Source organism: Aspergillus pseudodeflectus (genome assembly GCF_044049435.1).
Source record: "Aspergillus pseudodeflectus strain CBS 756.74 chromosome Unknown BJX68scaffold_18, whole genome shotgun sequence".
In the NCBI taxonomy this organism is placed as follows: Eukaryota; Fungi; Ascomycota; class Eurotiomycetes; order Eurotiales; family Aspergillaceae; genus Aspergillus; species Aspergillus pseudodeflectus.
The window spans coordinates 502,488-526,900 of record NW_027263794.1 but is presented as its reverse complement, the minus strand read 5'-3'; the positions used below and the strand labels follow the sequence as shown (position 1 = coordinate 526,900).

The following is a 24,413-nucleotide window of genomic DNA, read 5'->3' as shown; positions in this document are numbered from 1 at the left end:
TCACTGTGGGCCTGCGTTTGGTTGCAACCGCAGCTTCCCGTGATACAAGACGAAAGGCTCATGCAGCTCTCCGTTGGTCTCAGGCCTCCATCATGCCCTTCTGGCTCACCAGCGCCGTTAGGGGCTGCTTGCCTATTGGCCCAGCGTTTGGGAGGGCTAATCTTCCGGTTGCTCCAGCAGCTTCTCCCACCTGATGGTCGAGTTCGTTGACGACACTGGACGATCGATGCTGATCGCCCTCCCAGGGATGCGTGTATTCCATGACTCGGAAACGAAATAAACCCTGCATATATCTCCAACGATACGCGTGATAGGTGTTGCAATACAGAGCCATCGATCGTACCTAGCGCTGCGATCGAGCAAGCTTCCTAGACCGCCGACTCCTTGTCTGTTTGTAGGGGAGCCTTCTGGAGCGTGGAGGGCAGTAAGCACAATTTCAATTTACGGCTACCTCTGCAGGACCTCCACATAGTTGCAGGAGTCCCTGAAACGTGATCCACCATGTCTCTTCGCTCAGAGCCTGCGTCAGCCTGGGCTTGGGTAGCTGCATGTAGAAGTGAAACAGCTGAAGCCTCGACAAGTTGCGTGCCATGGGCGGTAATCCGGGCTATTGAGCTAGCAGAATTAATATTTTCTGGGAGGATAGGTTCGTCGCTCACGACCGTTGAGCGAGGGCTAAATAGGGAACGTTGCAAATACAGGGTACCCAGGTATCGCCGAGGGAGTACCTGCTATACTCAAACCGGTGTTGAAGTATCGCAGATCCGGACTCGCCAGCACCTTTTTGGTACCTTCCTGACGTGTGCCTCGTGATGTCTCTCCGGGTCTGAGAACCGGTGAAGTTCCTTTTTTTCCTCTACCGAATAAAGCTTCCCCCATCCAAGACATACACCCAACCTAGATGTCTGGTTCTGCGATTTGGGTTACGACCTGGGTTCACCGCTGCCCCCTTCACCTCGAAGACCAGAAGTCTACGCGCGCTGCACTTCAACACCAGAATCGGACAAACAGAGAGGAGGGGAGTGGAAGCCTTCTGAACACCCTTTTTGATCAGATGCCGTCGCGTATCCACTCGTGGAATCACGACTTGCAATCAGCAAACCTCTCCACAAAGGGGAATCCTTTTGATGTCTCGTTCCTTTTCATCTCTCCTCTCGCTCGTTTTATGGTCGCGCCTAATATCAGACACCCGTGTGTGCAGTGCTGCTGTCGGTTCGCCATAGCCCTCTTCTTCGTCATCCACCCTCATTGTAACCCACCCTCTTTGAGACTTTACCAGACCTTCTAGAACTCCTTTATCCTGTGTCTTAGGATCAGACAACAGCGGTCAATCCGAACAGAGTTCTGGACTGGCGAGACAGATAAATCAGCACCCTGTCTTAAATCCCGGCTGCCCTCGCTATTCTAGTGGTCTATTCCGACACAGAGGGCTGAACTCACCGACAGAAACAAGAAGATCATCAATCCCACAGCCTTCCACGCAGGTGGAGAGTTTCCCGCTTATAAGATGGCCTCCATACAGTCTCTCCTCAATCCTATTCCCAACTCATCGTCCAGTTCGGATCGTTTCCCTCTTCCTACTCCTTCCCCCACAATCTCATCAAGCACCGCGATGTTGCGAACTCCACGACAGAAGAAGCAGAAGATGGCCAAGGATGCACCGATCTTCACCCGCGGCAGACCCAAAGGGGAAGTTCGCTATCCGCCGCACGAAGAGCGAGACGAGTTCCTTACCCAAAAACATCGGGAGTTTCGCATTCACCCTTTCGGAGACATCGCCTCATACCCAAGACACATTCCCTACAACAGTGACAAGAAGACATTCCAGGAGTTAACGGGGCGGGAAAGTTTTGAGGGTGAGCGATCAATCGACCTTGATCTAAGGCTATGAGATGCTGATCTTCTCAGTGTTCCAGTATACCTTTCAGCTTCCGGGAGAAGACAAGGTGTGGACAGTGATGTGGGACTACAACATCGGGCTCGTTCGGACCACGCATCTATTCAAGTGCAATGACTACTCCAAGGTACAATCAGAGATACCCGATCTTCAAGAGAAACCTCGCTAAACAAGCCAGACTACACCAGCAAAGATGTTGAACCAGAACCCCGGGCTACGCGATATCTGCCACAGCATCACGGGCGGAGCACTGGCTGCACAAGGTAAGAGCATGCAATCCATCCCAACGCGTCCCACCTAACCGCTCCTTCAAGGCTACTGGATGCCCTTTGAAGCCGCCAAAGCCGTCTCGACGACCTTCTGCTGGAAAATCCGTTACGCGCTCACGCCTCTCTTCGGCGCCGACTTCCCAAAACTCTGCGTGCATCCCAACGACCGATCCCGCTTCGGCCGAATGATCATCGACCCAGCCATCGTCCGCGACGCAACAAAACGAGCACACTACTATCGTTCCCTCGAGCTCCGCTCACCACCCTTGACACACCTCCAGCCCGAATACCGCCCGAGCTCCGCGGGAGACCGACTCCCCATGGGCCGCCACATCCTCCCGAAATCCCACCATCACTATCACCGCAGTGATACCTCGGAGCGCTCTCTCAGCTACGGCTCATCCCCTGAATACAGCAGCAGCACAGAACCATACTGTCTGTCGCCCATAAGCCCGATTCGAGGCACGTTCACGCCCGTGAATACCCCGCGCAGCACGGATATCTACCCCAGTCACCTCCCATCCCCACACCAAGTCCTCGCAGCGATCTCCGCATCTAGAATCCCTAGCTCGGCCCCCTCGAACAATATACGAGGAGAAAGTATCCACGGTATAGACGGGAGCGAAATCGACGCCGACGCCGAAAGCGTTTCGGACGAAGAATACACCACGTCGACGCTCGATTCCGGTAGTAACAGCAGCTCCTCGTCGAACGACCGACCTTCCCCTTCCTCTGATGCCGACGATGACGACTCGCACCGGGACACGGATGCAGACGGTGACGCAGATCCCGACTTCCACGCGGCCAAGGGGACACCCAGCCGGAAGCGCGGGAGAGACCAGCCGGCTGTGCATGGGCATGAGCACAGACATCATCAGCAGCAGCATGGACTTGAGCTTAGACATCGTCACCATCAATCCAACACAAGATCCCTCGCACGCCCCTCCAGGCTTCAGTGCGAGGTCAGCGCCGCACACGCCCTCCTCAGCCTACACATGCAAGACGCGATCGGGAGCGACGTTGATGCCGACGCCGATATCATTGATGATGATTATATCGTCGTGACACCGCCGACTACTGAGAATCACAACACAGTGGCGCCCACTCGCCCACCAAGACCAGACTCGTCATCGTCACTCTGGAGTGGGCGGAAGAGGCGACGGGCTTCTGCTTAGATCGCTTTTCATATCGATCGCGTAATAACGCTATCATATATCGAATGGCGTTGCCCTCATGCTGATTAAGAATGATCCGCGTCTTGAGAGTTCTCACTCACTCACTCACTCACTCAATCATCCACTCATCCCTCACCTCTGTTGCACGGAAGAGAAGACGCTGGTTCGTAGGATATGGTATTGGCACTGGTCGCTGGCTTAGATAGACTGGACGGAGTTCTTGACTTGCTTGACTTGACTTGATTGGATTTGTCTCGTGTGCATGGCATGGACGGTGGTTTCGGTGGGCGGCCGGTCTGCACTTTTGCTGTTTTTCTTTTTTTGTGTTGACCCTTTGGGATCTGGGATCCTTGCTTGCATCACCGTACTACTGAACAAGGTTGTGACTTTTTTCTCTTGTTAGCTGCATTACATCAAATGGACGTCGATATTCGCTGGAATCTAGTCAGCGGTATCATTTTGGCTTGACGAGTGAGTGACTTTCTGGAGGTGGAGGCAGTGTAACCGCACCACAGCGCAGCGATACAACGATTCCTGCAGTGCGATCGAGCCGACGGGACGTAAGCTACTTAGGACTCAGCATCAAGTATCCCGTACTCTTCTAGAATAACTAGATTCAATGTATTTACTAAATGGAAAATTGATACAGATTGATAAAATGAAAAAACAACCGTTGAAGAATCCCATAGAACAGAGAATTGATAGAATGAAAATACTTCACACGATCAACGTGCTGCGAAACCACTGTCTAACCCATATAATCCGTAACCAGTGACCACGCACTTAATCGCTCATGTCAAAAGAATCATCCAGATCATCTCCGCCACCGTTGTCACTGTCATCCTCGATCACGTAGGTCTTCTTGGTGTTGGTGCGTCGTGACGGTCGGCTCGCAGTGCTTGCGGAGGCCTTGCGGGCGGGGGCGACACCAGCTGGAGAGTCTAGGATGTCGTTGGCCATCGCATCGATATCATCGTCCGACATTTCGTCGGCGAGGGTCTTCTTCTTGGTTGTAGCCTTGGCTTGCTTTGAAGCGTATGCTTTCGCCGCTGGCGAGAGGGTCGTTTGTTTGAGTGAAGCAGGGGCAGAGGCGACTGAAGCGTCCTTCTTCGGGCGACCACGACCTTTGGCGGCTACTGGCTTGACCGCAGCACTGGAAGACTTGGCCTTTGCGGGAGCTCTGGCCTTGGCGGGTTTGACAGGCTCGTCATCGTCGTCTACATCCGCGCTGTCGGACGGCTGCTTGGGCTTAACTTGGAGGGAGCGGCGAGGGGAGTTTTGAGGAATGAGCTTGCTGTAGTCGGTCTCGTCGGCATCAAAGTCGTTAGAGAACTTGGAGGCCTTTGCGCTGGTCGGCAAACCAGTGCTGGTACCTGGGCGGGACAGTTCAGAGAAGAGTTGGCGAGAGTCCGAGGCGGAGCCACCTGCACCACCAATCCCCTTGACCATTTTGCTGACATCACCGAGCAAGTCCTCGCCGTCGCTGTCGGAATCGCTCATCGTATACTTCGGCGCAGCCTTACGGCCGCCGCGAGCCGCTTTGGGAGCCGTCTTGGCCGCCTCCGCCTTGGTGATCTCCATGAAATCATCATCGTCGAGCTCATCGTCATCCTCATCCTTAGGCTTTGGTTTGGCGGCAGGTCGACCTTTCGCCGCCGCCTTAGGAGCCGCCTTAGGAGCCGCCCGACTCTTCTTTGGGACAACTTCGATGTCCGAGTCGTCATCCATGTTGACATCTCCGTCGTCGTCCTTGGGCTTGGGGGAGGCTGTTGCGGCAGCCCTTTTCTTCTTCGGAAGGATTTCGTCCATGTCAAAGTCATCGTCTGAGCCATCATCCTCCTTGGGTGCAGGCGAGGCCTTCTTGACCGGCTTGCTTAGGAAACTCATGATCCCGCCTTTCGGTTCCGCAGCCTTCTTGACAGCCTTCTTTCTGGACTTCGGAGCGGCAAAATCTTCGTCAGCGGAATCATCGTCAGCTGCTGCCTTGCGCTTCTTGCCGCCACCACGGCCACCACCAGTCGCGAGCTTCATAGATGTGCGTCGGCCCATCTTTTCATACTTCTTGCGACGGGTGCTTTGGTCCTCGAGAGCGAACTTCCATTCGTTCATGAAGTCGTCAAGGTCACGCTTCCACATGTCTTCCTTGGACAGCTTGATGAGCACGTCGATCTCGACTTCCTTGTCGCCAATCTGGCGGCGGAGCTTTTCGACACGCTCTTGAGTCAAGGACCAGATAGCCATACCCAACAGGTAATCATAGGCGTGGCTAAGATCATCGGCATCGTCTTCGTTTTCGGCCGACTCGTCGTCGGATGCTTCAAGAACTCTCTCTGTCTCGCCCGCCTTGGCCGCGTCGGACACCTTGGGGAAAGGCTTGAAGCCCTTCTCTTTCAACTCCTTGACGAGAACACTCTTCTTCTTCTTCGAGACGACCAACTCTCCGTCAATGATCATCTGAACGAATCGTGCTTGGTTGGTCAACTTCTCGAGTTCCTTCTGCAGCTGGCCAAGTTGGTATTGCTATGCGGACGTTAGTTTCCAGGAAATCACACAAAAAGGAGGTATTACTTACTTTGCGGCGCTCGTAGAACTTCAGGCGCACAGTGAAGAATTCTTTGAGGATCTCCTCAACATTTTCATACTTGTGGATACGCCCCTCGGCATCGAAGGCGACGAGATTGGTTGTCGCGATTGTCTTGGAAAGCTTCAGTTTCTCTTCCAAAACCTCCTGTGTCATGGGAGCCTTGATGTTCTTCTCATCCAACTGAAGAATGAAGTTGACGTCGGTGTGTGTATTGTAATCCTTGTAGTCTTTGATGAAGGAAGGGGTCTTTTCACCCTTGATGATGTCCTCGAGCTTGTCTTTGAAATCCTGGGTCCAGGTTCGGATCGGCAGTTCCGTGATCTCCACCTCCTTCTCCGATAGCTCCCTTACGATACCGCCAAACTTGTACCTGTCGTTGCCCATGGGAGTAACCGGGCCCTTGAACCCTCGGAACCATGGCTGCATAGGCTTGGGTTCTTCGCCGTCCATCATGCGCCGCAGGTTGTCCACGATCTCCTCCGGATTGTAGTTGGGAATACTCGTACTCCATCCAGTACCAATACCGTCCGCACCGTTGATGAGAACCATTGGGACAACAGGAATATAGACTTCAGGCTCGATAACCTTGCCGTCATCGACGCTGTGTGTGAGCAAAGGATCATCCTGGGCGTTAAAGACACGTCGGGCAAATGGAGAGAGGCGGGTGAAAATGTAACGCGCACTGGCACTGTCGGAACCTCCCTGCAAACGACTACCGAAGTTACCGCTAGGCTCGAGACAGTTTATGTTGTTTGAGCCGACAAAGTCCTGCGCAAGGCCGACAATGGTCTGCTGCAAAGACTGTTCACCGTGGTGGTAAGCAGTCAAACTCGAGACAGCACCAGCCAGTTCAACAACCTTGACGTCTTTCTTGATGTTCCTCTTGAAACAAGTGTACAGCACTTTCCGCTGACCGGGTTTCAGACCATCGAGAACCGAAGGGATTGATCGAATGTTATCGGCCATACTGAACTGAATCAACTCTTTGTTGATGAAGTCAGCTAGCGTGATCTTGTCGGCCGTGTGATCGAGGTAAGTGCCGGGAACGAATTGCCTGAGCCACTCCTTACGGTCGTCAGCCTTCTTCTTCGAGAAAGCAAGCTCAATAAGTTCGGCTTCTTTGTCCTGAATGGTATGGAACTCCTTCAGATGGCGGTCCAGATCACGGAAATAAACCTGGGCGTCTTCGGTACTGCTGGTACCCAGACCCTTGTAGTACTTGTGTTCCCATCCACGCTCATGAGCATGCTCCTCCTTCCAGTTCTCATACTCTTGGATCGTGAAGAATGAGTGTTGTCTGGTCGGATTCTTTGGATCGCCCTTCCAGACTTTGATGATTGGCGTGATAAATTCAATCAAGAACTCTGGGATCTTCAAAAGACTAGGAAACTGAGCGTGGAGAAAGTTGACAAGCAACCCTTTGATATGACTACCATCGTGATCCTGATCGGTCATGATCATCAAGTGGCCATATCGAAGGCCGCGCGTGTCAGTATATTCTTTCTTGTGCTGTAAACCCATGAAGTTCTTGATGTTTTGAATTTCTTGATTCTTCGAGATCTGGTCGAAAGACGCATCGCGCACGTTGAGCATCTTTCCGCGGAGCGGGTAAACGCCGAACAGGTCAGGGCCAACAACCGCGCGACCAGCCATGGCAAGACCCTTGGCCGAGTCACCTTCTGTCAAGATAAGGGTGCAGCGATAGCCGTCCTTGCTTCCAGCCTTGTTCGCATCGGTCAACTTCGGGTTGTTCATGCGCGATCGGCGGCCACCGTCGGACTTCTTCAGCATCAAATCGGCCTTGTGATCAGCGAATTTACGCAGAGAATCCAAGACACCGGTGCCGGCAACTTTCTTCAGGAATGCCTCGTCAAGGACGGGCTTGCTTCCAAACTGGGTTGATTTCGTGGTCAGCTGCTCCTTTGTCTGGGAATTGAAAGCCGGGTTGACAATCTTCGCGTTCACGAACAGAAAAACGTAGTTGCGAATTTGCGCAGTCTTCAAAGTCGCACCTGTTCCCTTCTTCTTCTTGAGTGACTCGGCCAGCTTCCCGCAGATCTGGTCCGCGATGTAGTTGACGTGAGTACCTCCAGAAGTTGTCGCGATGGAGTTGACGAACGACACCTGCTTGAAGGAGCCATCGGACACGGCAAACCCAATTTCCCAAAATGGATGAGGATTGCAGGTGATGATCGTATCGCTCTTGGAGTCATCGTCGCCGCGCTCCCGACGAATAGCTTTGGTGTACATCTCCATGTACTTCTTGAAATTCCTGACAGGAACTTTGGTTCCATTGAGCTTCACAGCCACTTGTGTTGTACCAGCCAAATCATAAACTCGACGCTTAAGAAGAGCTTCGAAATCGTCGTCCATACCGTCCATGCCGAACTTTGGATAATCAGGTTTGAATGTGACTTTGGTATAGTCCGAGCCTTTGGCGGCAGTGATAGTTGGCTTGGTGAATACGGTCATGTTCTTCGTCCAGGTTTGCTTGTATCGCTTCTTGACCCGAGAGTCCTGGGTTTCGACTGTGAACTCGGTCGAAAAGACGTTACAAAGCTTGGCACCAAAACCGTTGCGACCACCAGTGATCTTTGCCTTGTCGTCATCGTAGTTGGAGGATGTCAAGAGGTTGCCGAAAATCATTTGGGGAATATACATCTCCTGCTCTTCGTGCATCTCAACCGGGATACCTTTACCATTGTTCCAGACACTGATTTCTCCAGTCTCCCGGCTGTATGTCACGCGAATCTCGTCCATGCTGTCGTCGTTCTGCTTGTTGTCGGCGGCGTTGACCACAATTTCGTCAAAGATCTTGTAGAGACCAGGGACGTAGGAGACTTCACGAAACTCCATTCCATCGTGCTCCGAGCTGTAAACCCACATCTCCTGTGTTGTTCGCTCAACAGAACCGATATATGTGTCCGGACGTTTGACAATATGCTCGAGATGTGAGAGCTACCGACGGGATTGATTAGCCTAGGCGTTGAACATTTCGAGTTTTCTCTTACCATTTTGTACTTGTCGGACGCTTTTCCTTCTTCCTTGGATGGTTCCACACTGCCCTCCATTGTGAACGATTCATTCTCAATATCGGCGAGTGGTTTGGCCCCTGCCTTTTTCGCGGTGGCAGTCTTTTGGGTCTTTTTCGGTGGGGTTTGCGAGAGCACGGAGTCGTGGTCAAGCGGATTATCGTTGTCGGACATTTCGTCTTCGCTGTCAGGCTTCGCCCGCTTCTTCTCCTTCGCGGCTGTCTTTGTCGTAGCCTTCGCTTGCTTCGCTCGCTTCGGAGAAGCCTTTTTCGGAGACGCTTTCTTCATAGCTTTCTTGGGTTTCTAGAAGGAAAAGAAATTATGGTCAGCAAAATCCAGGAAGGGCGGACCAGAGAGCGAGCATACGGGAGCTTCTTCAGGTTCAAAGTCGGAGGAGCTGGCACTGTCTGCGTAGACGGATTCCACGAAGGAATCAGATTCATCGCTAGACATCTTGGCTGAAATAACTGGAAACACAGGGAAGCACTCGAATGAAGAAGGAAATCGAGAGTCGGCGGTAACGAATGACGAGAAAAGAAGAGCGAGACAAAGAAGTCGCCCGCCCGAGCGTGGAGTCCTTTGAAGAAACGGGGGATATAAGGAGCGACAGAACAGCGGTTTCCTCCACGAGCCCCTCGATGATTGTGTTGTTGGTTCTTTGTTGTTGACGCGCTCGACTTGGGCTTGCGACCAGCACCCTCTTGAAATGCAGTCTCTGGCCGCCTCCGGAGGCGGTGTTACTCCGTTCCGCCAGCCCGATCTGGAAATCTCAAAACAGACCATCCCGAACAGGAAAGGCCGACCAAAACACTACAAGGCGGGGCTTCATCAACGATGACCTATTCTTAGCATCTTGGGCTTTTCAATCTGACTGGAAGCAAGGCGAGAACCAAAGAAGCATTCGGATCGAAAATCTCACAAAGACCAAGTTACTCTGCCGTGGTTGACGGGCTTCGAGAACGACGAAGAATCCCTCGGGCAACAACAAAGACCCTCGGAAGGTCTCTCCGGACTCCAGAAATAGCTACACATGGATTCTAATCGCAGGGAACTCGACGGGAGTTCAGTCAGCAGTCATCAGTGTGGATTTGACGTGATCATCGTCGTATAGGAGTGGGCTGAACAGTTCGGTTGTTGAAACTAGAACCATAATGCAGACCCGATGCAACTTGGACAGGAAATATATATTTGACCACAAACTTCGAGTTTACTCCCAAACTTCTTTCTCAGCACCGCGACGACTTCTCAAAAGCATAAGAACGGCTTTTTATCCTACTTTAGCTCATAAACGTTTAGAAAGCTGAGAAATCTAGTGGTACTTCTCGTAGTTCTCCAGCTGTCCTTGTCTTCGACTAACGAACCTCTCTTTCCTTGCTTCTGCCTCAGGCACTTATTCTCGGCCAAGGACAGGCAGGACAGGGGCATCTTTGTTGTTTCAGGACGGGTGTACGGCGCCGTATAGTGGGTCTAAAATATTTCCATGATCGCTCACTTGAGCCAGTAAAAAGTGATAGGAAGATTACATGTCCAATCGACATTTAGAGTCCGGGATCCTCACTCAAGGCCAAAACGGTCATGCAACGTTTTAATACCCCTGCGACTTCAGGGAGATGAGTGGCAGACGCATAGATGACATGCGTCGAATCATGATAGAGCAAGTGAAGCCTGTTCCTGGTCTCCTTATCTGAGTCTTCCGAGGCCATCTGCTGTGCAAGTCAAGTGCGCGCATTACTCCGGTTCCTGGAGTGGCAATTCCATGGATCCAGTGCGGAGAGCAAAAGGCCTCACGGAGTCGGGAGCTTGAGCTTGAGCTTGAGCGGTCGCTGAATGTATGAGCACTGAAATCAGAGAAGCTCTGATTAACTCAAATCATCGTCCATCACATCTTGAAAGATTGTACAGGAACACACTAGCACTGTAGCGCCTGTGAATTTGATGATTATTGAGGACGATCGACAGGGCGAGACCAGGTGGAGGGCAGGTCAGGAGAAGGCCCCTGAACCGACGGAGCCCACTTGGAGAGGCACTTGGATGCAGACTAAAACAACCACTAACACCGCTAACTCGTCCAACACCTGAAATTCAAACCCTCCGCCGTTTCTCCTTCCATCTTCCCTGTTCTCCGTCCTCTTCGGCTCATCTCTCTCGCCTGCGCCGTCGAGCAATGCCGCTGTCTGCCATCGTCCCTCCGTCGGCAGTTCTCCCGTCCCCCTATCGCGTCGCCCTGCTTTAACCCCTCCTGAACCCGCGTTCCTCCTCGATTCAATCGACCCACGCACGCCCTTTCGCGGAGCATTCCTCAGGGAATGCGCTATTAAGCCACCGTTCAATAAATCTCCAGCTTCTGCAATCTCTATCTATAGCTTCCGCCGGCCACAATGGAGCATTCCGATCGGAGTTCGTCGCGAGCCAGTTCGCGTGCAAGAAGCCACGCCATGAACCACACCGATTCGATGGTGACTGTACCACTCTCCTCGAATTCAGAAGACACACAGCCCGAATGGCGAACACTCGAAATTCCCCAGACCCCGGTCGATTCCACCGCTTACGCAGACGATGAGACTGACCCAAAGGCCACACCCACCTCCGCAAAACCCGATCTGCAATCCGAACTTGCCCGTTCCCGAATCAGCGAAGATGTCGACAGAACAGAAGGCGATGGTGTGGATTGGGAAGAGCTGGAAAAGACAGAGGAACAAGAACCTCGCATGGAGGGATCAGATGAGGTAGGAAATCACCCAGATGGGAAGCAACAGGATTCCACTGACGTTCTAGACAACTGCCCTTTTGTTAGCTCGCCTGGAGCAAGAGAATAACGCCCTGGCTACAAACCCAAAATCCGGTCTCGCGAAGGTGGCGGAGAAGCAGAAGCAGCAGCGTGTCTCGCGGTCTCAATCTCTCCACCAGATCAAGCGATTGATCAATGAGGATCCGCGATCTTCGCTCCGATACTCTCAGCTTCACCCCCCGCCGATGACAGAACTCGAATTCTGGGCTGCACTCGTAGCAGACTATCCCCAAACAGTACAGCGACTTCCGACCCTGACGTCGAATAAGATCAGAGGGGGAATCCCGCCACCCTTGCGAGGTGTGGTCTGGCCGAGCTTGTCCGGAGCCCGGGACCCGTCGCTCTTGACCGAGTACCAGGGACTCTGCGGCGAGACGAGCCCATATGAGGGATTGATCGGGAAGGACATCGGTCGTAGCTTTCCCAACGTGGAGATGTTCCGCGATCCCAATGGTGAAGGACAACAGATGCTTGCCCGGGTGCTGAAATGCTTTAGTCTTTACGACACAAAGATTGGGTACTGCCAAGGCTTAGGCTTCGTGGTTGGTCCTTTGTTGATGCACATGTCTGACGCGGAAGCATTCTGTGTGCTCGTACGGTAAGGGTCTTGAGATGTGTGATCTATGGTGACGCGAGAACTAATTCTTCCAGACTTATGGATCACTATGATCTAAGGACCTGCTATCTTCCGGATCTGTCAGGTCTGCATCTCCGCGTCTATCAATTCCAGAATCTCCTCTCCCGTCTCCGACCCGCCCTATTCGAGCACCTCGAGACACTCGGCGTTGAACCTGTCTACGTCTCTCAGTGGTTCTTGTCGTTCTTCGCCGTTTCGTGCCCTCTCCCGATGCTTCTCCGCATCTTCGATGTGATTTTCCTGGAAGGCGCTTGTGAAACTCTGATGCGTGTTGCCCTGTCGTTGATGCAGCGCAACGAAAAGCGCATTCTGGGCTGCTCAGAGTTCGAAGACGTCATGCAGTTATTGCTGTCCCGGAGTCTCTGGGATACATACGCCTTTGATGCAGATGACTTTGTCAACGACTTTGTCTCATTGACCTCGCTTGTGACCAAGGACTGTCTGCAAGCCCTGGAGGCTAGCTACAACCAGTCGCAAGGAGTCCCGACTGGCATTTCCTTTCCTCAAATGCAAGCTGCGGCATCTCGATTCCTGGGCCGGTTCTGGGCAGGATCGCACAACTCCGTGAGGTCGAGCAACCTCAACCCCAATCAAGCCAGCTCCACGAACAACCTTCGTCGCTCAACATCGAAACAAAGCATGGCGTCGACACTCAATTCTGTTGAATCTGCCTCCGACGCTAGTACCGCACCCACCGAACTGTCCGTGGAAGGTCAAAAGTCGCGCACGAAATCCACCATATCCCAGAACAAAGATCGCGACTTGCACAGCCAGATTGAAGATTTGCTCATGGCACTCAGCGACCTGCAGCGCCAACACGCAGATCTCACCCGAGAGCTGCAACAAGAGCGAGAAGAGCGCGAGGAAGACCAAGCCCTCGCGAGATCAATGATCGATTACATCAGAGAATCCAGCGGCGACTCCGCACCCGCCGAACTGCTCAGCAAAGCCGAAGAGCGCTTCGCAGCCGCAGATTCCAGCAAACACGTCTCTTTAGAACAAACGAAACACCAACTTCGCGAGGACGTCGACCGATGGAAGAACATGTACTCTGTCGAAGCCGGCCGGTCGCTCGACCTCACGCGCCGAATCGACGAGCACGAGCAGGAAAACTCTTCGCTTCGCGAACAACTCCGCGAAGCACGTGGCCGGATCCAAGACGGCTACCGCGAGCGACAGCGCCTGGAGCGAACCGTGCGCGACCTCCGCGCCATCAAAACACCTACCCCTGACACAACCCCAGAGAGCTCACCGACCAGTGACACCGCCGAAAACTTGAGCCCCGGCGGCCTCCGCGAACTCAAGCTCGGCCGCTCGGCATCCCAAAAGAGCCAAAAGCCCACATTTAACAAGCGATCGAGCAGCCTCGGTCTGCAGTCTGTGCTCGCAACGCAAGATAACCAACCGCCGGCAGAGGAGGCGCTGCTCCTGGAACTGGTGAATGCGAAGACCGCAGAGGCTGTGGCGAAGCAGGAGCTGGAAGAGGTCAAGGCAAAGCTCGACTCGTTACGAAAATTGGTTGGGGGATCACAGCGCGGTGGGCTTTCGCGGAGTTCGACGTCAGACAATCGCAACTCGTTGCTTGGAATACCCTTGACGCCTGGTGTGTCGAAGTCTCCGACTGAACCTCCGGCGGCGTCAGGAGGGTTCTTTAGTGGATGGGGACGAAAGGATTGTTGATACAATGTTAGATATGAAGCTGTAGCTATACTGTACATATGAACAGCCACCGTTCAATCAGAGCCAATTGCACTCAACCCAGCTACGACGGCTAACATCGGTCCCCGACGACCTCGGCCGGCTTAGGTGAAGCTGGGGTAACCTTATCCGCAACTCCAAGAACATGTACAAAAACAACCACCTCACCTCACCACCCATCTAACCAAAAGCTGCAAACCACCAACATGACACCAGTCTACACATCCCCCTTCCCACCCCTCTCAATCCCCAAAACCAACCTCCTCACCTACCTCTATCCCCCAAACACAACGGCCTCCTCAACCCCACTCTGGATCGACGCCAGCGACCCCACCAAATGCCTCTCCCCGCGACAAGCCCTCTCCTGGGTCCGCCGTCTAGCCGCAGGCCTCGATGCCCTCAATATCCCCAAAGCATCCGTCGTCCTCATATTCACCCCCAACCACATCTTCGTCCCCGTCGCGTACCAGGCGATCGTGGGCTCGGGCCGGATTTTCTGCGGTACGAATCCGGCGTATACGCAGTTTGAGGTCGAGCATCAGCTCCGCGATACAAGGGCGAGCGTTGTCCTCGTTCACCCGAGTCTGGTCGCCACGGCTGTGAAAGCCGGCGAGAGCGTCGGTCTCGCCCGCGACCGCATCTTCCTCTTCTCAGATGACGCAACAGACCAGCACTGCGCGGCCTACCCCTCCATCCTCGACTGGAAGCGCATGATCGGGTCCGAGGCCGAGGGCGCCGCGTGGAAATGGGATGATATGGCTACTGGCGACACGGCGGTCTCGACCATCGCGACGGTGAATTATTCGTCGGGGACGACGGGGATGCCCAAGGGCGTGTGCTGCTCGCATTACAACCTGGTCGCCAACGCCGAGCAGACGATTTTCATGCGCGACCAGGGGACGCCTCATGCGGCGGTTCCGGCGTCCAGGCCGCAGGAGAGGTGGGTTGGGTTTTTGCCGCTTTATCATGCTTATGGTACGTCCTTTTCTTTTATACACCGTACTGTGTCATATCTATTGTGGGAAGGAAGTACTGAGATGTCGTAGGCCAACTCTACGCCTGCATCATGTCCCCCAAACTCTCCATCCCCGTCTACATCATGCGGAAATTCGTCTTCTCCGACTTCCTATCCACAATCCAATCATACCGGATAACGCACCTCCAAGTCGCACCCCCCATCCTCATCATGCTCGACAAGCGGCCCGAAACATCGCGCTACGACCTGCGCAGCGTCGGGAATATCCTCTGCGGCGCGGCCCCGCTCTCACGGGACCTTCAGAATCGAATCCAGGCGCGGTTCAAGGGGACGAATGTCGTGCAGGGGTGGGGGATGACGGAGGTAACTTGTGGCGCCATCCATGTGCCTGGGGGCCACTATGATGAATCGGGGAGTGTGGGGATGCTCGATCCGAACTGTGAGGCTCGACTCCTCGATGAGGAGGGGAGACCCGTTAATCCGGGGGAGGCGGGGGAATTATATATCCGGGGACCGAACATCTGTCTGGGATACTGGAAGAATGAGACGGCCACAAAAGACAGTTTCGACGCCAACGGCTGGCTGAAAACAGGCGACGTCATGCGCGTCGAGGGCGACCGGTTCTGGGTCGTGGATCGGAAGAAGGAGCTAATCAAGGTAAATGCTTTGCAGGTTTCGCCGGCGGAGCTGGAGGCTGTGCTCTTGGGGCATGAGGGTGTTGCGGATGTCGGTGTTGTGGGCGTTTTGGGGGCCGATGGGCAGGAGAGGCCGAGGGCGTATGTGCAGGCGAGGGAGGGGGTTAGGGGGAGGTTGGATGAAGCGGATGTGCAGGATTATATGAAGGAGAGGGTCGCGAAGCATAAGCTGTTGACTGGGGGGGTGGTGTTTGTAGAGGAGGTGCCCCGGCTGGCGAGTGGGAAGCTGCATCGCAAGGTGCTCAAGGAGTGGGCAAAGAGGGACGCAGCGGGTTTGCGGGCCAAGTTGTGATACAGCACTGTGAAAGACTGAATAGAGGAACCAGAATCCATGACAAGCTACTCTAGGTTACCCTCTTGCACGTGGTGATGGTCTAGCGCACGCTGTTCTACTGCGACTCGTTCTGGTACAGGGTCTTGGCCTTGGATATTGTTTCCCAGACGGCGGTCGATCCATGCACCATCGCATGGACCAGTGGAAAACATTCTCCGGGGAGTGATCTGGCGGCTACACTAGATATAGGGTACATACATGAGGATGCCACTCTCACAAGTCATCTGTCTCTATCGTCATCCTTCCCATCTCTCAAAAGAAGACAGTTAGAAGCATGACTCAGTCCACAGAACCTCTCGCCGCCACCAGCGGCACCGCCGGTCCTCCTTTCAACGAACCCAATGCCACCACCAGCAGCACCGCCAATGGCACCAGCAAGATAGATACCAGCGCCCCTCACACCCATACCAACACCGATCCCCCCTCCCCCCCAACATCCCCGGTTCCATCAACCGGAAACCCAACCCCAACCGCAAAACCCGCCTACAAAATCCTCCCGCAATACCACTCAAAGCCCTCTCATCTCCGCGTCGCCTGCATCGGCGCCGGCGCCTCGGGCCTCTGCCTCGCCTACAAAATGACCAAGATGCTCACGCCCGAGACATGGACCCTCACCCTCTTTGAGAAAAACCCCCACTTCGGCGGAACCTGGTACGAGAATACATACCCGGGCGTCGCATGCGATATCCCCTCGCACCTGTACACGTTCTCCTTCGACCCGAACGCCGAGTGGAGTCACTACTTCGCGTATGGGGACGAGATTCAGCGGTATTTCGAGGGGTTTGCCCGCCGGTTCGAGCTGGAGAGGTATATGAAGTTGAATTCGAAGGTCATCGAGTGTCGGTGGGATGCCAGGGAGGGGATTTGGGGGCTGAAAGTGCAGGATACGCGGACGGGGGAGGTCTGGAATGACTGGGCGCATGTCGTTGTGAATGGGACGGGGATACTCAATTCGTGGAAGTGGCCCGATATCCCTGGGATCGACGACTTTGCGGGCCCGAAGATGCATTCTGCGGCGTGGGACCACGAGGTTGACTTTGACGGTAAGGTTGTTGGTGTGATTGGGACTGGTTCAACGAGCGTGCAGATCGTCCCCGAGCTGCAGAAGACATGCAGGCAGGTGCAGGTCTACATGCGCAGCCCGACCTGGATCTCCCCGCCCTTTGGAGCCACTGCACTCACGCAGGACCTTCGCAAGGGCGTGGACGCGGACCCAGGTCGTCGACAGTACGAGTTCACAGAGGAAGACAAGCGGCGGTTTCGCTCGGACCCAGAGTACCACCTGTCCTTCCGCAAGGGGATCGAGGCGGAGATTAACGGGCTCTTCGGGATGTACCAGCAGGGGTCGGCGCTGTCCGATGCATTCAGGAAGAATATCACCGAGGAGATGATGAGGCGGATGGGGCCCGGACAGGAGGAGCTCAAGAAGTTTATAATTCCCAAGTTTGCGCCAGGGTGTCGACGGATTTCGCCTGGGGACGGGTATCTTGAGGCACTGGTGCAGCCGAATGTCAGGCCTATCTTTGGGGACATTGAGAGGGTTACGAAGGATGGAATTGTTATGAAGGGTGGGGAGGAGCATAAGATGGATATCTTGGTTTGCGCGACGGGGTTTAATGTTGCGTTTAAGCCTGCGTTTGCCGTGATCAATGGCGAGGGCAAGACTGTCCAGGAGGACTGGGGCGATGGCGTCAACTTGTACTTGGGCGTGTCTGCCCCGAGGTGAGTTCCCACTCGCCTACCACACTCGCATTTACGTCACAGCTACAAAACTAACAAAGTAGATTCCCCAACTACTACACAATCGTCGGCCCCGGCGCAACCTGGTCGAGCGGAACCCTCCTCCCCTCCATCGAAACAACCGTCGAATACAGCGTAAAATGCATGCGCAAGATGCAGACCGAAGCCATCCGGTCCATGGCCGTTAGCCAAGCCGCCGTCGACGACATCTACGAACACTTTGACGAGTTCCACAAGACGACCGTGTGGCAGGAAGAATGCCGCAGCTGGTTCAAGGATGGGAAGAGAAAGAATCGGATCTATCTCTGGCCCGGGCCCACGGTGCATTTTCTCAAGACGATCAAGGAGCCCAGGTATGAGGATTATGAGATTGAGTATCGGCATCAGAATCGGTTTGCGTTTTTGGGGGATGGGACGGTGAAGGCGGGGGTGGAGGGCGATCCCCTGGGGTTGGCGACGTACGTGCGGAGTAGTGATCATGAGTGGGAGGTTGCTTGATTTACCCTATAGTCTGTTATGCCGAATTTTTCATGGAGGAGAATAGACGATGCAATTCAAGGCTGGAAAAGGATATCCGGCGCTCAGATCCCAGCCGAAGATGGCGGTATAAGATCTAGCTATGTAGCCTCAAATAAACAGTGACTCCTCACTACTGCCAGTAGGGTATACAGCATCCCAAATGACCTCGCTACTCCGCGGCTCAGCCTTCATAACCGGCGCAGCCTCCGGTACCCTATTGACCCTCTCTCCACCTGTTGCCCTCTCTAATCCAATCCAGGGATCGGCAAAGCAACCGCAACCTCCTTCGCAACCCACGGCATCCACCAACTCGCAATAGCAGACATAAACCTCCCCCTCGCCCAAGAAGCCGCGCGCTCCCTGGAGTCCCGCTTCCCAAACCTCCAAGTCCTGCCCATCCACCTCGACGTCTCCTCCGAAGAATCCATCGCCGCCGCAATCGCCCAGACAAAAGCCGCATTCACCCGCATCGACTACGCCATCAACAATGCAGGAATAAGTGGGTCCCCGACTCTCTCTGCCGAACACGATGCATCCGAGTGGAGGAAAACCCTCGACGTAAACCTCACGGGGGTTTGGATGTGTAGCCGCGCACAGATTGGCGCTATGCTCTCCCAGGAGAAACGCCCCGACGATAGCGAGCGCCATAACCGCGGCGTGATTGTCAACGTCGCGTCCATGTACGGCCTCCTCGCTACATCCCTGAATACCCCCGCGGTCGCATACACGGCGAGCAAGCATGGCGTCGTGGGGCTTACGCGCGCCGATGCGATTGCATATGCGGAAAAGGGTATCCGGATTAATGCGGTTTGTCCTGGGTATGTGGCGACGCCGTTGTTGGAGGGGAGGATGGAGAGTGGTGTTGTGCAAAGGGAGATAGCGAAGATTCCCGTCGGGAGGATGGCCAGCCCCGAGGAGATTGGGGATCAGATTGTGGTGCTTGCGTCGACGCTGTGTAGCTACGTTTATGGGGCGGCGGTTGTTGCTGATGGGTGAGTGTCCCTCGTGTCTTAGTCTGGGTTGATTCGTGTTGTTGCTGACGTGCTGGTGGTAGGGGGTTTACGATTCAATGACAGACAGATAGGACGGATATGTGCTGGCTAATTGTTGGGACAGAGATAGCTAAGGAGCACCACCAAACTCCGGCTGGAAATAAAGCAAATAAAAGATGATAAAGTCATGTAAGAATCTCGGTCCAGATATTCCCCTCCCTCCCTGTCGGAGGCGACTTCCGCTTCAGCGGCGGATGCCCTCTTGTTCTGGCCCTGGATGAAAAATATCCCGTGTCAGCTGTATGTGTATGAGCAGGCTTCTGCGGTATCGACAAGTCGACTCCATCTATCGCGTTTCCAGATCTAGGCCCCTGAGCATCCTCTACCAGATCCATAAAGCTATGATCCATACCACTACCCTGTGCCTGCCCCTGTGCGTGGGATTCTACCACACTATCCGCAAAGCGAAGGAATGATGGTGTCTCAGCTGCAGGCCACGGCGACGGCGGGCCCTGACTCTGGGCTTGATTCTGGTCATGCGTACTCATGACATTCCCAATGGCGAAGCGGTCCGGCGCACTGAAGATGGACCACGAGTCATCGAGATTCGCAACGCCGCTGTCTGCCCCGGCCATATGAGAAGACGGTGCATCTTGCGGCCGCCGCGCTGTAGCATGCTTGTCAGACGTAGACTGGTACGTCATGGCGGGTGAAGGCATAATCGCCGATAGCTGCAGCAGCGAGTCATCGCCGGGCCAGGACATGGACTGCGGTTCCAGTTGCTGTGCACCAGCACGAGCCCCAGTAGTACTAGCCTGCGGCCTATTGATTGACGGCCCCCTCTTCGACGGCCCCAGCGCATGATCCGACTCCGCAGAGCTACTCCGGCGAGCCGGAACAATCTGCACGGGATTCGGCGGATGTCCCGTGGCCTGTGCTTGCAACCCCCTCAGCTCATGCTGCACAGCCTTGAAGATCGTAGCCATCTGTTCAGCTGGGTGATACGCCTCGGACATATCCTCTAGCACGGCGACGAGGCATTCCAGATAGCGCATGCTGCGATCATTCGAGACGCCGTCGGTCGAGGAGGCGATTGCGGCGACGAGGGCTGTTGCTGCGTTCCCCGCGTGCTGCAACCCCGTCACGAAGATCCGGCGCGTATCGAAGCGTTGCCGCTGCTGCCAGAAGATTTGGGCGATTCGGCCTGCGCAGGTTGTGCATGTGCTTTGGGACAGGGCGAAGAGGTGTCTCACGGCTTGGGGTGCTGCGCCACCGCTGCTGCCAATGTTGGGAGTGTCCATTACTTTCCTCTCGCCGTGGTCGTCAAGGATATCGTCGTACCCTGCAAACGGGCGATGGAGCATGATCATGGTAGAGTAGTACTGCTGATGCAGGAGGAAAAACGACGGGGGCGCAGTAGCTGCATTCTCAGCTGTGTACTTTAACGCCTCCGGCAACCGCGTGTACCACTTCTCCAGCTCGCTATCCAGCGCCGCCATGCGGAGATACACGACGCGATCATGGTCCGTCCTCGCAGACGTAGAAGATACGCTCGGGTGTGTAATCGCCGTAATCTTTCCGGCCATCTCCATCAGCTCAAAGAGTGCCTGGTAGATCTGCATCTCGAGATCCTGCGTGGACCCCGGCGGCGACGTCCCCAGACGATCGAACCGCTGCGAGAGCTCGTAGATCTCGAGATCATCCGGCTTCAGCGCCGTCGGGCGCCCGAGGAAGAGAGCCCAGTATCTGTCGAAAATCACGCACGCCCAGAGTGTCATCCGGCCGATCTCGATATCTCGCTCCGAGAGGCCCGAGGAGTCCGATCGGCGGTCGAGGTGCAGGCCGACGTCGAAGCAGAGACGGTACGCCATGCCCGAATATAACCACCCGGCGTTGTCGCGCCCGCAACCGACCTCGAGGTCGCCGAGGAGGAGCAGCGCAGCGATCGAGGGGAGACCGCCTGGCCGCTCCATCTCGTAGTCGAGCATGTACTTTGCCTCGCGGTGCAGGAGCGATTCCCGTCCCGGTAGCGCAATACGCAGCATATCCGGTCGCTGTTTATCAGCGAAGCGGTATCCCGCAGCCAGGATGCAGATGTGCAGGAAGCCCGAGTAAAAGGATCCGCCTCCACCGGTGTCGCGACCGATCTCAAAGGCCTCTTGGTCGACGACCCGGATCGCGGAATTGTAGTGTGTCCAGAACAGGTGCAGGAGGTAGTCTTGTGAGTCTTGTGGGAGGGCGGAGAGGACGCGCTGTGTCCGCCGTGCCTGCTCGCGCGCTTGTCGGCGGCTTTCGTCCGAGGAGGCAGCGATGTCGAGGTAGATGTGGCAGTTTGTCGTCGGGCCAAAGTAGCGCTGTTGCCCGGCGAGTTGGTCGAAGCTGACGTGGCCGCGCGTGGAGAGGAGTCGGTGGGCCATGGAGGTTTTGCTGTTGTTACTGTTGTTACTGTTGTTGCTGGGTTCGGGGCGAGGGGGGCTGTCTGCGAAGACGGGGTACTGCTGGAAACGTAATGGGTCTGCTGGGACTTGTTGAGTCCGTTCAGGAACTGGTTGAGGCTTTAGATATATGGGCTTCGGAGGACCCGGATCTGCGAGGCTTTCGAGGGGGAGGTCGATAGGGTCCGGCTGGTCCGGCTCAAGAGGATGGGGATGAGGATGCTCGTCGGGTATCGTAGGCTCGAACTGATCGAGTCGAGCCGACTGCTCCTCCTTTTCTCGCAGCGCGTTCTCCAGCTGCTGGATGTGCTCTTCCAGCTGGCTGACGTATGCCTTCGAGACGGGTCTGAAGAGTATCATGTTAGTCTTCAACACATATATTGCCAGCGTATTCGCACTTTCTCCTCTGATCATCATTCTTGATGACACACTCCTGCCCAGCCTCATCGCACTGCGTGCACGAGCTCTGACCAGCAGGTACGACGCATCTCGTCCGCCGTTCTCGACAGGCAGTGCATGCGACAGACGCCCGATGGCGCGGTTTGGACGCTTCGTTGCCGGAACTGGACATGATTGCTCGTTAGGAAATAGAAAGGCATTCTTCAAAAGAACAGAAACAGACTGAGATGAGTGGGGAGAAGGCGAGGACCTAATCGCCCCCTAGACTCTGGGCGCCCCAGACGATCGGTGCTTCCCCGCACTTTTTCCGAAGCTTGCGAGTCATGGCCCCCCTTCACCACGTGAACTGACTGATTCATGCTCAATGACAGAGGCAAAGTAAGAGGGGCACGCTCGTGTTTAATTTGTTCAGAAACGGATCTGCCAAGATGGAGATGCGTAATCCCCTGCGAGCTGGAAAAAGAAACCCTACGTTTGCCCCCTGGACAACGTTTTCCTCTACGATTCCCAGATGGAGGGTATAACTCACCCAGAAAACATCACCATCATCGCCACCCACAATAGTCGCATCGCTCTACGCCGAATACAATTTTGACAGGACAGCCACCATGTCTTCCACCTTCCCCTTCTCCCTCAACAACCTCCCAACCCAACTCTTCATCAACAACGAATACACCACCCCCCAGAACCCCACAACCCTAAGCGTCTCCAACCCCACAACAAACACCCTAGTCTCCGATCGCGTGCCCCTCGCCGGCGAATCCGACGTCGAGGCCGCCGTCGCCGCAGCAGAAGCCGCTTTCCCAGCATGGAAATCCACCCCCGCAGCAACCCGCCGGAGCATCATGCTCAAATTCGCCGCGCTGGTCGAACAGCACTCTGCCGTTCTCGGCGAGCTGACAAGAATTACCCTGGGGGCTCCCTACGAGGCTTTCGGGAAGTTTGAGATTAGCCTCTGCGCGCAGAGCTTCGAGTATAATGCGGGATGGATCGATAAGTTTGCGGGGGAGGCCTATCCGCAGCAGGATGGGTTTATGCGCATTACGCGTCATGAGCCGCTGGGTGTCACGGCTGGTATCGTCCCCTGGAATGGGCCGCTGGGCACCGTAGGACTGAAGGCTGCCCCTGCGCTCGCGACAGGGAACTGCTTCATCCTCAAGCCCTCGGAGAAAACACCCTTTGCCGCGCTCGCCCTCGGTCGTCTAATCCGCGAGGCAGGCTTCCCTCCAGGCGTCTTCCAAGTCCTCTCCGGTGACGGCTCAACAGGCGCGTTACTAGCAAGTCACATGCGCATCCGCAAAGTAAGCTTCACCGGCTCGATCGCGACAGGGAAACGCATACAAAAGATGGCCGCGGAATCGAACCTCAAGCGCGTTACCCTCGAGTTAGGCGGGAAGTCTCCGGCGGTTGTCTTCGACGATTGTAACCTCGACAACGCGGTGACGTGGTGCGTGAACGCGATCACGGCGAATAGCGGGCAGGTGTGCTTTGCTGCGTCGCGGGTGTATGTCCAGGCGGGGATCATGAGTGAGTTTTCGAGACGGTACAAGGCTGCGCTAGAGCAGCGCGCGAAGGCCATTAATGACCCTGAAGAGAAGGGGACGCTGATGGGCCCGCTTGTTGATGAGGCGCAGTTTAAGCGCGTGCAGGGGTTCGTTGAGCGCGGGACGCAGGCTCATGCGCTGCTCACTGGCGGGCAGCGAGTCGGCGAGAAGGGCTTTTTCATCCAGCCGACGGTGTTTACGGACGTCGAGCCAGATGCGGAACTCTACCGCGAAGAGATCTTCGGGCCAGTCTCGATCCTCAACTCCTTCAAGGCGGAAGAGGAAGTCCTCGCGAAAGCCAATGCAACCGAGTATGGGCTCATGGCTGGTGTGTTTACGCAAGACATCAACCGGGCGATGCGGGTTGCGAGCGAGTTCGAGTCGGGCATGGTCGGGATCAACTGCATCAGTCTGAACTTCTTGAATGTCCCGTTTGGGGGCTCGAAGCAGAGTGGCCTGGGCCGGGAGTGTGGGAGGGCTGCGTTGGAGCATTTCACCGAGACCAAGACGGTCATGATTAACTTGAGTTATTGATCCCCTTGGGATAGATAGTGTCTTAGTACAACTTGTATCTTGCTGCTCGTTTTAATCTCATTTCTTCGCAAGGCAGGCGCGAAGGTGTACTGAGGTCCATCGCTCCTTCCCAATACGGAGCCCTAAGAGCAGTCGCACCTTCCGTTTTGGTTGCGTCGGACAGCT

The 24,413-nt window shown here is 55.1% G+C and overlaps 8 protein-coding genes across 8 annotated transcripts; 6 read left to right on the top strand and 2 right to left on the bottom strand.

Annotated features, from left to right (window-relative positions):
• Positions 1-1,507: 1,507 nt before the first annotated feature.
• BJX68DRAFT_275378 (putative APSES transcription factor Xbp1) lies at positions 1,508-3,341 on the top strand (the record flags this gene model as incomplete). Its single annotated transcript, XM_071047844.1, has 4 exons — positions 1,508-1,856; positions 1,909-2,024; positions 2,076-2,160; positions 2,212-3,341. 4 exons carry the CDS (start codon positions 1,508-1,510, stop codon positions 3,339-3,341), a joined length of 1,680 nt encoding a protein of 559 aa, XP_070899861.1.
• A 626-nt stretch (positions 3,342-3,967) lies between these two features.
• BJX68DRAFT_236260 (DNA topoisomerase 2) lies at positions 3,968-9,618 on the bottom strand. Its single transcript, XM_071039982.1, has 4 exons — positions 9,324-9,618; positions 8,937-9,260; positions 5,914-8,883; positions 3,968-5,861 (listed from the first exon to the last, which is right to left on the bottom strand). Exons 1-4 carry the CDS (start codon positions 9,408-9,410, stop codon positions 4,125-4,127), a joined length of 5,118 nt encoding a protein of 1,705 aa, XP_070899860.1. The 5' UTR covers positions 9,411-9,618; the 3' UTR covers positions 3,968-4,124.
• A 1,259-nt stretch (positions 9,619-10,877) lies between these two features.
• Positions 10,878-14,610, top strand: BJX68DRAFT_236257 (putative GTPase activating protein (Evi5)). Its single transcript, XM_071039981.1, has 3 exons — positions 10,878-11,683; positions 11,733-12,343; positions 12,397-14,610. Exons 1-3 carry the CDS (start codon positions 11,336-11,338, stop codon positions 14,060-14,062), a joined length of 2,625 nt encoding a protein of 874 aa, XP_070899859.1. The 5' UTR covers positions 10,878-11,335; the 3' UTR covers positions 14,063-14,610.
• On the top strand, positions 14,287-16,043 carry BJX68DRAFT_254967 (acyl--CoA ligase; the record flags this gene model as incomplete). Its single annotated transcript, XM_071042970.1, has 2 exons — positions 14,287-15,055; positions 15,127-16,043. The coding sequence occupies 2 exons, from the start codon at positions 14,287-14,289 to the stop codon at positions 16,041-16,043; spliced, it is 1,686 nt and encodes a 561-aa protein (XP_070899858.1).
• A 316-nt stretch (positions 16,044-16,359) lies between these two features.
• Positions 16,360-18,323, top strand: BJX68DRAFT_275373 (flavin-containing monooxygenase; the record flags this gene model as incomplete). Its single annotated transcript, XM_071047843.1, has 3 exons — positions 16,360-16,405; positions 16,469-17,807; positions 17,870-18,323. The coding sequence occupies 3 exons, from the start codon at positions 16,360-16,362 to the stop codon at positions 18,321-18,323; spliced, it is 1,839 nt and encodes a 612-aa protein (XP_070899857.1).
• A 181-nt stretch (positions 18,324-18,504) lies between these two features.
• Positions 18,505-19,417, top strand: BJX68DRAFT_266323 (SDR family NAD(P)-dependent oxidoreductase; the record flags this gene model as incomplete). The annotated part of the gene is made up of 3 exons (XM_071045474.1): positions 18,505-18,553; positions 18,604-19,336; positions 19,399-19,417. The coding sequence occupies 3 exons, from the start codon at positions 18,505-18,507 to the stop codon at positions 19,415-19,417; spliced, it is 801 nt and encodes a 266-aa protein (XP_070899856.1).
• A 104-nt stretch (positions 19,418-19,521) lies between these two features.
• On the bottom strand, positions 19,522-22,342 carry BJX68DRAFT_254964 (transcription factor domain-containing protein; the record flags this gene model as incomplete). Its single annotated transcript, XM_071042969.1, has 2 exons — positions 19,522-22,117; positions 22,170-22,342. 2 exons carry the CDS (start codon positions 22,340-22,342, stop codon positions 19,522-19,524), a joined length of 2,769 nt encoding a protein of 922 aa, XP_070899855.1.
• Positions 22,343-22,778: 436 nt separating this feature from the next.
• On the top strand, positions 22,779-24,248 carry BJX68DRAFT_254963 (aldehyde dehydrogenase family protein; the record flags this gene model as incomplete). Its single annotated transcript, XM_071042968.1, has 1 exon — positions 22,779-24,248. One exon carries the CDS (start codon positions 22,779-22,781, stop codon positions 24,246-24,248), a length of 1,470 nt encoding a protein of 489 aa, XP_070899854.1.
• Positions 24,249-24,413: the final 165 nt, after the last annotated feature.